The 15,737-nt window shown below is 43.5% G+C and overlaps 2 protein-coding genes across 7 annotated transcripts in view; both read right to left on the bottom strand.

Annotated features, from left to right (window-relative positions):
* Positions 1-969, bottom strand: part of LOC127008106 (coiled-coil domain-containing protein 85C-like) — a 35,460-nt gene extending 34,491 nt beyond the window's left edge. Inside the window, exon 1 of one of the 3 annotated variants that reach the window (XM_050879705.1) lies at positions 6-969. The gene's annotated coding sequence lies outside the window, so the exon portion shown is untranslated. The remainder of the gene's footprint in view (positions 1-5) is intronic. The other 2 variants (XM_050879710.1, XM_050879703.1) reach the window with 2 other exon arrangements.
* A 144-nt stretch (positions 970-1,113) lies between these two features.
* On the bottom strand, positions 1,114-13,245 carry LOC127008105 (threonine--tRNA ligase 1, cytoplasmic-like). 4 transcript variants are annotated; one of them, XM_050879698.1, is made up of 8 exons: positions 13,093-13,234; positions 9,199-9,591; positions 6,077-6,220; positions 5,516-5,716; positions 4,539-4,793; positions 4,101-4,220; positions 3,636-3,786; positions 1,114-3,325 (listed from the first exon to the last, which is right to left on the bottom strand). In XM_050879698.1, the coding sequence occupies exons 2-8, from the start codon at positions 9,538-9,540 to the stop codon at positions 2,136-2,138; spliced, it is 2,403 nt and encodes an 800-aa protein (XP_050735655.1). In that variant the 5' UTR covers positions 9,541-9,591; positions 13,093-13,234; the 3' UTR covers positions 1,114-2,135. The 4 variants fall into 4 exon arrangements, with proteins under 4 accessions (XP_050735655.1, XP_050735656.1, XP_050735658.1 ...); XM_050879699.1 differs by lacking the exon at positions 13,093-13,234 and adding an exon at positions 13,002-13,017; XM_050879701.1 differs by lacking the exon at positions 9,199-9,591 and having other exon boundaries at positions 13,093-13,245.
* Positions 13,246-15,737: the final 2,492 nt, after the last annotated feature.

The following is a 15,737-nucleotide window of genomic DNA, read 5'->3' as shown; positions in this document are numbered from 1 at the left end:
TTCACCTAGGCTTGTTCTGGTCCCATTGCGTGAAGAGTTCCCTTAAACAGTCACATTAGCCTCACTTTCGGCGCCAGGACCGTCAAAACCGTCGATTTTCTAATATTTTTCACCTGAGATCCAATATGGCGCGAAATCTTAGCTGCCGAGTACTGCCAGACAAGAAACTTTTTATTATTTCTTCAATCTTTTTCGCATGATGCTTTTTACACTTTTCGTGGGTCATTTGTATATTATTCAGTATGACCTACCTCTACATCAAGTTTTGTAAACAATACTGATACCTATTATTTTACAATGTATTTGTGCACACCACACATTTTCCTTTTATAAAAACACTGCTACTAACTAAACCATTCTTTGTAGTTTATTTATTTTCCTGAATATAAAAGTAGCCTTATGAAAAAAAGTAAACAACACATTGAAGGTAGGTATGCTTGATGTGGCATTCCTGTGCACAGATATATTCTTCATTACATGTTTTCATTAACCAGGCTGTCTCACTCCTCTTTAGGTTATCATGAAATATTTGAGCTGAACATTCAGTCTTCTCTATCATTACTCCGCGTTACTGTTAAATGAAAATGTCAGCCAGAGTGGCTCAAGGCTGTCAAAGGAATGCGGGTTCACAACAAACGAATTTCATAAATTTAGTTACCGTTGTTTCTCTAAAAAACTACACCGGTTACGATGATATTATTCAAGTAAGAAAGTCTTGACTGAGGATTTTATTATGATAAGCTTAACTGGATCATGTATTGCTAATAAAAACGGCAATTTAATATAATTATCGTACATCGTAGCTGCAGGAATTTCATTCAGTGAAACTTTTGTAGTAAATTATCGACTTAACATGATGTGCATGACCTTTTCACTACTTTCATTAATACAATGAAATTCATGTACATCTCCCTCCGCTTGATTTTGAAAACAATCACGAATGGAATGCCACGTGCACGGTGCAGCACCTATAGCAAGGCGAGTAATTTACGATGCAGGCGTGGCAGCCAGCCTTGTTTAGGCATGCATATGATGACACTTGGACATGATGACATAGGTACCAGATGTTTGAAATGTCAACTGATGAAGGGGACGCATAGAAAAGACAGCATAGTATAAATAACAAGTTTATTACGAGGCTCACGTGTGTACCCTGCGACACTCGTGCTTGAGGAGGCGCCAAGGCCGCGACCCCGGGCACCGCTAGGCCAGCAGGAAGGCCCCGGGGCCCCGCGCCCTGCACCACCAAGTGGCCCGGGCGGGGCAGACATTCGGGAAGTCACTTCGAAATTCGAATAGAAGATCAGGCAGTCATTCCTGGAGTCTTAAGAATCAATCTCACATAACATGTGTTCAGGCGGACTTGTGTAGCCTAATAATGTTATCCGCCAGTCGGTGCCTGCAGCGGCCGACAAAGTTAAATCATTCTAATTTGGTAGTACGTGTTTAAATAAATATTCAAGTAAATAATGACATTTTAATGCCACACGTCACCGTGTTTTTTTCCCTGTGATAAATAAAATCAACAAATTAGGAAATTTGCCAAAACTATACACGTATCAAAGTTCCTGGAGACAAAGGATCACTTGCAACCCCACAGTTCAAATCACCAAGGAGCAGTAAGTCTGCGGCACAAAGAATATTTGTGCTTGGGAGGAGGCACAAAGAACCCATTGCATCACTGAGTTTTCTGGAGTGGATGGAATGGGGAGAGGAAGAGGAGCGTAACAGTGGTGATGAAAGGAGGATAAGGCCTTGGGTTTGGCTTCACCACAATGGCTGGTGCAAAATTAAATAAAAATGAATCATAGGCTAATTCCCTACATGGTTAGTTATTATCATTATCATTATCATTGTTCCCAGCAGGGCAGCAGCAGGACGGTACTAACACACACGCACATATCCACACATACACACACATTATTATGGTGGTGTTGCTGCATCCTTTTCAAAGGAGAAAATCTACAAATTGTAACATCGGTAGTGTCAGTAAATATATGGAGGAGAATAAATAAAAGGTGACACCCAAGTGAAGGCTTGTGAGGTGCAGCATTAATTCTCATCTGCAGGGCACCAGGGGCCATGTGCTGCCTAGCCTGGCCAGGACAATCCTAGTGTGTCAGTGGTGGTATTGGCTAAAAGGAGTCCTCCCAATCCTTGGCGCGCATGTCCCTCAGTCTGCACAGCTTCTGTACCACGTCACTCAGCGGGTGTTCTCCATGCACCTTGTTGTCCCTTGTGCGAATGTTTAGGGTGCGTGCCGACGCCTCCCTCTCACCCACTACCAGGATGAAGTTGTATTGCTCCAGCTGGGCATTGCGAATCTTCTTATTGAGGGTGTCGCCAGGGTCAGTATCTGCATCCACTTGTATCCCAGCACTGTGCAGGGCATGGCGGACCTCCATGGCATAGTCATCAAAAGGTGGGGCAACAGGGACCACCATTGCCTGCCTCGGGGACAACCAGAAGGGCCACTTGCCACCGTACGACTCTGTGAGGATGGCAATCATCCTTTCGACAGAGCCCAGGATGGCACGGTGGATGATGACTGGCCGCCGCTTCTCTCCACTCTCCCCCACAAAGGTAAGGTCAAAGCGCTCCGGCAACTGGAAGTCCAGCTGGATTGTGGCACACTGATGGTGGCGGCGCAGTGCGTCTGTCACTGTGATGTCAATCTTGGGGCCATAGAATGCACCGTCTCCGGGATTCAGTTCCCAGGGCCTGCCAAATGCATCCAGGGAGGCACGCAGCTGCTCCTCAGCTTTGTCCCACAGTGCCACTTCTCCAAGATACTTCTCTGGTCTGGTTGACAGCCGCAGCTGAAACTCAAATCCAAAGGTCTCATAGACAGCTGACAGGAACTCTAGGCAGCCTTTCATCTCATTCTGAATGCTCTCTGGGGCACAGAAGATATGTGCATCATCCTGCTGAAAGCGTCGCACACGAGTGAGTCCAGTCAGCGCACCGGAGAGCTCATTGCGGTGAAGCACACCAAAGTCAGCCATGCGCAACGGCAGCTCCCGCCACGACCTGGTGGTGTGGCCAAACATGAGGCAGTGGCCGGGGCAGTTCATAGGCTTGAGGGCAAACTTCTCCTTCTCCACCTCAAAGCTAAACATGTTTTCAGCATAGTGCTGCCAGTGCCCTGAGGTCTGCCACAGCCGGGTGTTGTACACGTTGGGTGTCATCACCTCCTGGAAGCCCCGATTGTTGTACTCCTCCCTGATGTACTGCATCAGGGAGTTGTAAATATAGGCACCCCGGGAGGTGAAGAAACAGCTGCCGGGACTCAGTTCATGGAAGAAGAACAGCTTTTGCTGCACCCCTGGGGAAGGAGGGTAAGGCAAGTTGTTATCAATACAGCAACTTCATTCGACTGGTAAAATGACAGAAAATGATGGGATCCAGATTTTCCATTTTTTGCCAGTTATTACCATTATTATTTCAACTATTTATAACTATCACTAAAATGAGTACTAATTCATGTTACACTACTGTTCAGCCAGTGAACTTATTACAGGGATATTTGACAAGGTTCACCGTACTCTCCCCACTGAAATCAAGCCGTGACACAGCTACTTTAAAAGGCAAACTAAGAAGTGTGTATGTGCCTTTCCCCCATTTCCCTTACATACCAATCTTGCGGTGGTCCCTCTTGGCTGCCTCCTCTTGGAAGTGCTTCCACTCCTTCAGCATCTTAGGGTCGGGGAAGCTGATGCCATACACTCGCTGGAGTGACTCTGCATCACTCTTACCCTCCCAGTATGAGGCTGAGTTCTTGGTTACCTGTGGGTGTAAAAAACATATGCCATGTTGAACAAGCTGTTTTCTTTATTTACTTTTGGTAATTCATTTTGTATTCTGCTTTTAGTTATCTTTTAAACATTGATAACTAACACTGATAACCCTGATTATGTCAGTTCTTGTGCATGTGTATTTTGATAATATAGCTAGCTCTACAGCCGTGTTACCATCTCACCAACACTTGGCAACCCTATCCCTCAGTACCACATGCACACAGAGCACCTGTATCTTTGTTATCTACCTACCATCTTCCTCTTCACCCATTTCCCCCAAGCATCCGAACACCTCTAACTTACAGATAATGCCTTGATCTTGCCGGTGTGTCTGACATGCGGGCCACGGCACAGGTCAATGAGGGGGCCACATCTGTACACTGTTGTAGAGTCGGTCTTCACCTTCTCATTGAGGATGCGCACCTGTGTGAAGAGAAGAAAGGTGATGTGAGAGGGGAAGGCTGCTGCTGTGATATATTTGATGGTGTGTGTGAGAGGGATGATGTTTGAATATTAAGTATTCTAGGGAGTAACTGAAATGTGCAATTCAATCCATTACATAACAAATAACATATTACCTCCATAAACTCAACATATCCATCTAGAAACTCATCCTCTCTGGACATTTTAAAAAGATCCATCTATTAATAACCAGAAAGGCATCAACAAAGCTAAACCTCCTTGGTGATAACACACAAACACCAAAATTAATCATGTATCCCAAAAAACAAAGATACTCACTTTAAACTTATTATACTTGAACATCTCCAGTAGGTCCTCTTTCTTCATCACAAGACGTTCAAAGGGCTGCTTCTCCTTGGTGACCTTCTTCATGACCTCCTCGATGCCAGGGAAGTCCAGTGCCGAGACCCCCGGGCCATCAGTGTACATGTCGTAGTAGAAGCCCTCCTCTATGGGCGGCCCGTAGCACAGATGACCCCCATACACACGCTCCATAGCCTCCCCAAGCACGTGGGCGGTTGAGTGCCAGAACACCTGTAGCAAGATAGGGTGTTAGATAGGTGCTGAAGGAGAGGATGTGTTAGGGTAGGAAAAGGAGAAAAAGTGTGAGGGATGGAGGAGTAGGGGAAAAGGTGTTAGGGATGTAAGGAGGAGAAAAGTTGGTGGTCGTTAGGAATGTGTTGAAGGAGCGTGTGTTAGGTTTACAAGGAGAAAAGTTGGAAAGTTTCGTTTAGTCGGCACAACATCTGTGGTCATATGCTGGAGAGAGACAGAAGGGGAAGGAATTATAGAAGGGAAAAGACCCCAGGAGACGGGACACAACCCGATTAATACCTGGTACCCATTCACTGCTGGGTGGACAGGGGCGTAAGGTATCGGAAAAGCCGCCCAAATTTTCCCACCCCGCCCGGGAATCAAACCCGGGCTCTCTCGGTTGTGAGCCGAGTTACAAGGAGAAGAAAAGGTGGTGATGTTAAGAGTATGAGGAGGAGAAAAGGGGGGACAAGAAATGGAGAAAACTCTACTTTAATGTACAATGGCATCCACTTTCCTGATCCTAGCTATTCCTCATCCCTTCCTTATTTTCCCCTCTCCTTCGTCATTCTTCCATCACTCTGCTAGATACATTTTTAACCCACTCCCTTTATTAAACCATGACCCATCCTATATCTTTCCCCTCAACACCAATGCAACTTTCCTCTCTCACCCTCCAGGCTATTTTCCAATCTCCTTGACCTCCCTCACACGCCACTCACCGTCTTCGCATCACTGTGGTCAAACTTGAGCAGCTCGAGTTTGCAGTCTCCTTCTAGTGGGCGGTCCAGGTCCCACACCTCCCCATTCACCTTGGCCACCACAGTGTTCTCGGCCAGCCCTTGCGAGATGCCCTGGGCGATGTTGAAGGGAGTGGTGCGCCATGACTGCCCCTCCTTCACTGCTCCATCAGGAAGGGTGACCTGCAGAACAAAGAGGGTGATGGAGGTTAGTTTTTAATAGAACAGGTTAATTAAAGGTCCTAAATGGAAAACTGTCAGAAAATAAAATAAATAAATAGCATAGTTAAAAAATTCAATAGAAGGATAGGTCAGTATAATCCTAGAAGGGGTGTCTGGTATTGGGTTACTGTATTTGATAGCATATGCGTTGTTCCTTTTTTCCAAGTAAGTCTAAAAAATCAACCTTTATCTTTTATGTTCAATGTCAGGGTCAAGCTTAGGTTTAGGGCTGTCTGAGAGCAATAATTTGGCCATATAGTACCTCACTAAATTGGTTCTCAGATTCCTAAAACTTATTAGTAACTACATTCACCTCCTCACCTGTATGGGCTCGGGCACCTTGGCAGCGAGGGCCTCATCAGACTCCTTCTTGAGGCGATCCCACAGGTCAAGGCGCTCCTGGATGAAGGCTGGCCAGGGGTTGAGCTCCTTTGCACCTCCACCACCACCCTTGTCCTTCTTTGCCTGGTAGGGTAAAGAAATGTTGGGTAAAGAAGATGGGAAGTAAAAGGAGGAAATGTTAATGAGTTTACATGAGACATAAGTATTACAGTTTGACTTTAAGAAGATAATGTGATCAGCCTTGGGTAGGAGGAAAGAATGAGAAGTGTGTGATAAGTGCAGCATACTGAGGAATGGAAGGGAAGAGTGAAGAGAAAGATCATGATGAAAAATAAAATAGATGGTATGGTAATTGGACAAAAGTTGACAATGAGATGACAAGCAAAGTATAGGGGAAATGGATAGTTAGATATATGTTAAGTGAATGTTACAAGAATAGTTATATGAATAAACAGATGAAGTAACATAACCATGGACAGGCAAATGCTAAATGGAAACCTACTAATTGATGCATGATGATGAATATACAAGATTATGAACTGAGAAAGAAATATGTCATGGTAGAGCCAAGGTCGTCTGGGAGATACATAAAAAAAAAAAGAAGGATGAAACATTAAGTGGGGAAGTAAAATAGTAGGGAATAGGAATAAGAACAGATATATGGTGAGACAATCAAATGAATAAATAGAAAATACAGAAAATGAAAAATGGTTAGAATGACTGAAGAACAGTGGTTAGGTATATATTGGTGGGGCAAAGTAATATATGTGAAAATATGAAAAATAGAGAACAAGATAAAGATAAGATACAAGGTACAAGATAAGCAGCAAAGCACTGACATATGCACCTTGATACAGAAAAGAAATACTGAAAACTAACAGGCACATGTATACTAACTAATAAACTGATAGACAGCACACAAACACAGGAAACTCAGGAGTAAAGAAAACTGAAGTAGGCAAGGAAATTATGAGAGAACATACTACTACTTGGAGTGTTGCATACGAATAAACACAACACCTATGAATAATTTCTGGGTCATTCACCTTAGAAAATGTTTACATCAAGAAATCTAAACATGCAAATATGGAGTATAAACTGAGACTAGCTATCTCATAATAAACATCCTGCTTAACTAAACAGCATACTATAAAAAAATATTAGTAATTTTTTGACTCATGGAAAATCAAGCCACAACTGAGAGCAAAAAGACAAGGAATTATTGAAATAAAATATTAAACTTGATAGACAATTATTAAGCAAAATCCTACATAAGAAAAGGAAACAAAATAAGTTCCAGAAATAGACACTTTTCAATCAACAATAGACAATCAGAAAATATGCATGATGCATGCTCTTTATGCATTCTACAATTTCACCATAAAATCTATCTAGAGTGAATGTATGCACCAGCAACAATCACCACAAACAAGGAATAATAAGAAATGGATGGGGTAACCTGGTGGTGGTGGTGGACAACTGACCTTGCTCTTACTACTGTATAAGGAATGTATGGCAGTAATATTGAAAACTGTGTGGTAAGTGGGTTGGTGGCGACTCACTTCAAACAAACTTAATGCACAGGATGAGTGTGCAAACAACCTGAGGTAATATGTGCAAATTCAACATCCTAGGGGGGGGGAAGGTGTTAAAAGTGGCTAGCGTTTTTTAGGCTGAACAGTGATAAATACATAAAAAATGTAGAGGCCCTTTCGCGAGCGGCGCCTCATATGTGCAAATTGCCAAATGTATAAGGTGCATTCACCACCGCCACCACCACAGCTATTAGTGTTGACTAGCATGTAGCAGTAGCAGCAGCAGCCAGTGGGTGAGGTGAGGTGGATCAACACAAGACACTAAGAGGCTGGCAGTGCTAATTCTTCAACTGCATTTCCACAACACAACGCACTTATCACTCGGTCACCCACACTATGCCTGGCCAGGAATCTACATATATTATGCTTGTCACCATACCCAATAAAGGTTTATATAATTATTAAATATATGTTCCTCTTTTAAATGCCCTCCTTCCCTCTCTGATGTTTGTTATGCCTTTATTACATAAGAACATAAGGAGTCTGCAAGAGGCCAGTTGGCCTATACAAGGCAGCTCCTGTAATCTTAACCCCACCTTACCTCACTATCCATGACTTTATCCAAACTCTTCTTGAATGTATCTATGGCATTGGCACCCAAAACATGGCTGCCAAGTCTGTTCCATTCAACCACCACTCTATTGGTAAACCAATTCTTGCCTATGTCTTTGTTGAAACTGAATTTATCTAACTTAAAACCATTGCTACGTGTCCTACTTGGTTAGTTTACAACCAAAACCCTATTGACATCCCCTTTATTGTACACTCAACTTCTCCCTACTTGGTGATGCTTCCTTTACTGCCCTAAGAACATCTGATTGATGAGACACACAATTACTTTCTCAATAGGTATTACAAGGATGCGAATGATCAGTTTTGATAACACATGAAATGTAAAGCAAGAAAAATGAGAACCAAAGCCCATCAGACACAGTACTTCCCTCACACTCTAGCACTGTACATCAACCCTGTTAGCTAACAACCTCTTAACCCTGCAATTTCAATTTCTTTCCATCTCCATAATAGTCAAACCATTTCAAATATGTAGTCCGCTGAGGCGTTTGCATCCACAGGTCCTTTCATCCACTCTGTTCTGCCACACAGTCCCAACACCCATCTCTTCCTCTCATATTTTAGTTATAGGTAACATATGAGAGGAAAAATAGGTGTTGGGACTGTGTGGCAGAGCAGAGTGGAGGAAAGGACCTGAGGAAATGAATGCCTCAACAGACTATTTGAAATGGTTTGACTATATAATCTTGATAGCTTCTTCCTCAACTCAAGGTTCTTTTCACATTCCTTTCTCAATATCTACAACTCCGGACTACCAGCAGCCCAATCCACCCCTGCTTGGTAACCCCTCTCTTTCCCCACCATGGCATCCCCAAAACTCCAATTCCCACCCCTACCTCATAATGTGTACACTATTCCCCTCTGCAAAACCTGGAGGAGCAGGTGTGGGTGACCCAGTGAACAGCACAGCCTGTGCACACATCCCACGCTCACCTCCACATCTTTCTTCTTGTTGCTGGGAGCCTTCTGAGGCTTACTACTCTGGGCTTCACCACTCACTCCCACCCCTGAGGTCACTCCGGCAGCCTGTGCAGAAGACTTGGGGCTATGGAACACCACCTTGAGAGGTGCCGGGGGCAAGTTGTGACTCTCGCCCGAGTAACTGGCCATATGAGTGTACCAGCGGGCCATGTGTGGGTGTACTGCGGCGTTCGGGTGTCCCCCAAGGGCCTGCCACACCTGGGTATCAGCCTGGGTGGGTTGATAACCTCCCACATAACTCTGGTCACTCAACAGAGCATCTAGGGTATTGGGGTCCAGCTCTAGTGATCCCATGGTGATTGGTGCCTTGGCCTAGAGCTTGCTTAGTTATTTTGTGAGCTAAGCCTGTCAGGGAGAGGAGATACTTGAAGTATGTCTTAACTCAGTCATTCATTCTCACTCTTTCCTCTTTCCTAACCACACACTCACATGCCCTTACTCCACATACATGCCTTTTCTGTATACCCATGCCTTGCCCTTCCATAAACTTACAATCTACTCATATGTATATTCCTTTCCCTATCTATCACAACCTAAGGATCTGACCTAAGGGTGTCCTATCAGAAGGAAAAACATATTATTGCTACATGGCAAAAAGTATATATAAGATCAGCTTTGAAATCCATAAGGCTATATGGAAAATCTGCATGAACCACTTCTACATTTCTACCCTATGACATGATTGTAAATTATTTAACTAACTATAAACCTCATTCTCTTGGATTTAAAAATTATAAACCTCAAGTTATAAATAAGTATATTTCCCTGTTGTGGTGACATTCTTATAGGAACCTCTACATATATAAAAACTTCCAGTGAGCAGAATACAAGTTAGGTTGGAAAGAGCAATACTACTAATTTAAATACAGACTAGCCATGATTCAGAAAAAAACAAGTGTGTGGAGTCTGAACCCTGTAAGAAAAAAAATCCATGGCTTTACTCCCAATGCCCCATCTCATCTCCATTACTTATAGCTCACTAGTCTGGCCTTACACTATGATATTTAAAGTACAAAGCCATGATAATAATTATATACTATGAGGATAAGTACTGTTAACTTCCAGAAAGAAATCCATCACTAGAATAAGCTTTCATGATAGATGAAAGGAAATTAGACATGAAGAAAAAGACCAAAGGGAGGGATGGTGCTCAAGAAAATAAAGTGACAGCTCAAAACCATCCCTTATGATTTCTGATATGCAACAGCAGCAGCAGCACACAAAGCAATAAAGAATATGTAAAGATATATCTTCACTATCCTTTTATATGGGGAGGCGGTGGCTGAGTGGTCAGCGTGTGGGCGTGATGAGCCCATGGACCTAGGTTTGAGTCCCACCAAAACACACAGATTTTTCAAACCATCGCCGAGTGGCGGAAGATAACCCACATGCTGCCCAGATCTTCAATCAACCCTAACTTCAACAACTTCATTCAAGTGGAGCACTGGGGGGCAGCATGGGCATAGCAAGAGTCATATACCATGGCAGGCACTATAAATAAAATTTGACTCCGTCACTAACAGGGTTGCGGTCAACTAAGAGGCCCCTCAAGAAAGCCTACAGGCGCTATAGGTATCACAAAAAATAAAATAAAATAAAATAACCAGAGCAAAGGTTATATTAGAGGCAAGTTAATAAAACCAAATCAACCACCCATGAACTGAGCAGTCATGCAGCATTGGCTTGGAGAGTAGCAGTGCACACGGCCACTCCTGGAACTGCCATAGATGACTTGGATGTACACTAAATCTAGTGCAGGCTGTGCATATAGGCATGTTTGAATATGCAACTGTTTAGTGTGAGTGCTGAGGATCAAAATGCACATCCGTTGCCTAACAGTTAAAAAAATATATCATTTTTACTGCAAAAAATTTCCATGTTTATAGTAATCAAAACCATTGTGATGAGATGGTGCTAAGTCTACATGGTTAAGATTCATTTTAGTACCGTGCCAGTATCTCATTACCTACCTTATGAAACATCACTATCTCTTCATATATCTTTTCTACAAACCTTCAACAGTCATGGAAACGCTTTCAAAATCCAATTCAAGGACTTTTTTTTACTCTTGAAAATAGGGGAGAAGGTTTACGAAAGCGTGTCGCCTCCTCTAGTGCTGGCCGCGACGACGGTGCCGCCGCCACAAAATAGCTTGCAGAGGGTTTTGTTAGGTTAGGTAATATTCATGCTCCATGATAGAATTCACGGTATTTGCATAAAAATAACAGGTTTGCTTTGGTGACGGCCGCGGTGGCGGTGCAGCTGGTGTTGCGAGAAATACCTCCTCGCAGAAATAAGTCGCATATACATGTGGGGGGGGGGGTCCAGGGGGGCGCACAGCCCCCCCTGGTTAGAATGGGGGGTCGAGGGAGGCGCAGCCCCCTCCTCTGCGAGCTATTTTGTGGCGGCGGCAGCGGCGGCGGTACAGCGGCCAGCACCAGAGGAGGCGACACGCTTTCGTAAACATTATCCCCTATTTTCAAGAGTAAAAAAAAAAGTCCTTGAATTGGATTTTGAAAGCTTTTCCATGAATGTTGAAGGTTTGTAGAAAAGATATATGAAGAGATACTGATGTTTCATAAAGTAGATAATGAGATACTGGCACTGTACTAAAACGAATCTTTACTGTACTAAAACGAATCTTTACCATCTACACTAACCAAAGCCTTCAGAGACGACTATAATAATACTTTGTGGCGATAAGTTCAGAAACATAGACTTCATACATTTACATGGTGGTAATCATCATAAACACAGACATACATGAGAAAAACATGGTAGGACAACAAAATTCACTACTGGTTGAAAGTATTAAATAACTGAAATGAGAATCCTACAAACAATGGAGATGGGGTTAAGATTCGTTTTAGGTCCGTGCCAGTATCTCATTACCTACCTTATGAAACATCAGTATCTCTTCATATATCTTTTCTACAAACCTTCAACAGTCATGGAAATGCTTCGAAAATCCAATTCAAGGACTTTTTTTTTTACTCTTGAAAATAGGGGATAATGTTTACGAAAGCGCGTCGCCGCCTCTGGCGATGGCCGCGGCGGCACTGCAGCCGGTGTTGCGAGAAATACCTCCTCGCTGAAATAAGTCACACATACATGTTGGGGGGAGGGGGCTCCAGGGGGGGGGCTTAGTAGTTTAAATATGCTCCCCAACCCTAAACCCTCTGCGAGCTATTTTAGGGCTGCGGTGGCTGCAGCGTCGCCGAGGTTGCCGCCAGAGGCGGCGACGCGCTTTCATAAACATTATCCCCTATTTACAAGAGTAAAAAAAAATCCTTGAATTGGATTTTCAAAGCGTTTCCATGACTGTTGAAGGTTTGTAGAATAGATATATGAAGAGATAGTGATGTTTCATAAAGTAGATTATGAGATACTGGCACGGACCTAAAACGAATCTTAACCAGAGATGGTCATTAATCTGATTTAAACGTGATAAACATTACTAGGAGGGTCCAATCCACACCCCGATCATCCTCCCGCCCCCACACCCACACCGCAGCGGTAAGTGGGTGTGGTGTGTGTGCTGACTGGCTGCAAGGCTCGTGACCTCATTAGGGCCACGCATGACCACCGTATGGCGACCTGCACCGACAAACCCACCAGCCTGAGACACCTACGAGCTACAAGTCCACCCTCACCCACTGGCGCCGGGCTCGCAGCGGCCAGGCCCGCCAGGCAACACCACACACCACCTAACATGAGGACACTATCGGTAAGGAACACACGCCATGGCCACCAACCCGCCTGGCATGTCTAGCGGCGGCCAGAGCAACGGGCCGCGTCGAAAAGGTTCTCAGGAGCGTCAACATCTCAGAAACAACGCCAAACCACCTTGTTAGCGGACATTTTCCACGGGCCTGCGTCCGGGGCTGGTACACACACGGCAACACTCGGTCAGTCAACACTCGCCCTGCCTGCCACGCCGTGTTTACGCTGCCTCGCCGGCCGTCCCGCTCTTGTACCTCGCCAAAAGTTGTCGTACGCTTGCACTACCTGTAATACTTCTACACCCTCGGTGAGCTGCCAGGTGTTTGATGATGTCTTCCTGTAGGACGCAACGTGGCGCGCCAGTATCCCTTAAATCAAGCAGGCTTTCCCACAATTCTAACTTCAATGAATATCAAGTACACTACAATAATACGAATCATGAGAAATACTACGTCGGAGGAAACGTTAAAAATAAAGTATGAGACTTTTGGAAAGTGACAAAGTACGAAGGCCACAGCGGCATGGCCTGCACCCACACCTGCGGCTGATGCAACGCCAGGCAATGGTTACCGCGGCCTAGGTACAAAGTGGGAAGGGTACGAGTCTGGCGGGTTACACGGGGATTATGGCAATATAGAGTTGAATTTATGCTTGTTAAAGGAAATATAGATCGTCTTTGAGCGAAACACTGAACAATATCGTATACCTATTAGCTACCTATCGTCCATGAATAGGTATAGTACTTCCATATTTTATTCGCGGTAGAGTGCATGGCATACTTTTATCCTAACACGTTTTTCTTGGCTTTTCAGTGCCTTCAGATCTATCAATGGGCCACGTTTTTTTTATCTCTTTCTTCCAAGATCTTATTTATGTAGGTCACTGGAATTAACGCGCACACACAAGGGATTATTATTATTATTATCATTATTATTATTATTATTATTATTATTATTATTATTATTATTATTATTATTATCATTATCATTATTATTATTATTATTATTGAGATATCCATAAAAGGGGATCAAGGGAAAAATAGTCTCCAGCAGAGTCCCCTCTATGAGAAGACATGGATATGCAAAATAAAAGAGAAAGTGACTGTAGATTAAAAAGAATAAGGGGAGGCCGGGCAGAAAAAAATACTTAGCCAATGAGTTAATGAATGTATGCTGACTTTTTCTTTAAACACATCATTGGGTTGGGTTTTGACTTTATCGCCATGAAGTGACGCCAGACCACACACGAAAAATGAGTTAAACTAACAGAAATTATCTATTTATCATCTCCAATATTTGGTGTATTTCCTTGGACACAAAAGAAGTAAACACATGAGGAAAGACAAAATAATTAGCTTAGAAAAAGGCTTATAAAGAGGCGTCTCGACGGTGAGGCTGAAAGCAGGACAGGGACTATTTTTTTTTATAGTAAAGAATTCTCTCTCTCTCTCTCTCTCTCTCTCTCTCTCTCTCTCTCTCTCTCTCTCTCTCTCTCTCTCTCTCTCTCTCTCTCTCTCTCTGCAGATAAGAGGGCAGGGACGGGCAGCCTTCTAGTCGTCCGACGCTCCCTGTCGTAACGAAATGGATCATAATTATGGCGGATGAAGAATACTGTAATTGAAAAGGAAGTCGAAAAGAAAGAGTGTACTAGCGACACCAAAGACATGCATGACGAGGAACAACATCGCAATAAAATAGATGAACAACTGAACCACCAGAAAGATAAAGTAATAGACAAGAGTATTAAAGAAGAAGCAAAGCCTGAAGGGATGAATGCTATACGAGTACGTCATGCATAATAAAAGAAGAAAAGGTCGCTCCTGCCAGTGAGGGAAAAACAGTAAAAGATATTGTCGTAACGAAACAGGAAGTTATAGAAAAGGTCACGCCTTCCTTAATTAATATAGGAAATCATCGCAGTTCCTAACAAACAAAACAAAAGGTTGAGGAAAAGGCTGCCCCTTCAGTGACAGAGAAGACCGTAACAAAGAAGAATGTTTCAGTTCCTAAAGATGAGCAAAAGATTGAGAAAAAAGGCTGCCCCTTCCGTGACAGAGAGGACCGTGACAGAGAAGATCGTCACAGTTCCTAAGGAGCAGATAAAAATTCATGTTGTGACGCAGTAGGTCACCTAAACAAACGTATCACCAATATTACTAATCACATTAATAAAAAAACTAATCACATTAAAAACATACTACTTATGAAGCTAGTTACCTAAAAATCTAGCCACACAACACACTTCCAGAAACCCACAACGACTCAACAAAGCTTTAGGCGAGTCATATTTGGGAACCGTGGTGCCCAGCCTAACCGAACACTTCTCTAATTCTTTTCACTCTGTTTCTTTCTAATATTTTCCCCTTGTTTTCTTTCTTTCTCAACTTCTTTCTTTCTTTCTTTTAGTGTAAACATCAGCATCATCATATAACCACCACCATCATCAACAGTTGTAGTTTCAGTTCTCTTCTTCTCCAGTGTTTCTCCCCTTGCACCTTGTATGGTCCGCCCTCGTGGGGAGTATGCATCAGTATGCTGGGCTCTCACTCCTACAGCTCTTCTGCTCAGAGTGAGGGCAAGGGCTCTTCGTCTCATCAGCTCTCCCTCTCCCCTCCTGATGATCTTCTACTCTTAAATTCCCCGCCTGTTGCCCTCTCTTTCTGTTCTTCTATCGATCTTAACTTCATTGCTCTTCTCTGAACCCCCCAACTGCCTCCCCCCCCCTCCTCCCCCCCTACTCGACGACTTTCTACTCACTCATCCCCCTAT

Source organism: Eriocheir sinensis, chromosome 37 (assembly GCF_024679095.1).
Source record: "Eriocheir sinensis breed Jianghai 21 chromosome 37, ASM2467909v1, whole genome shotgun sequence".
Lineage (NCBI taxonomy): Eukaryota > Metazoa > Arthropoda > Malacostraca > Decapoda > Varunidae > Eriocheir > Eriocheir sinensis.
The sequence above is the reverse complement of the archived record's forward strand: the minus strand, read 5'-3'. Positions and strand labels throughout refer to the sequence as shown.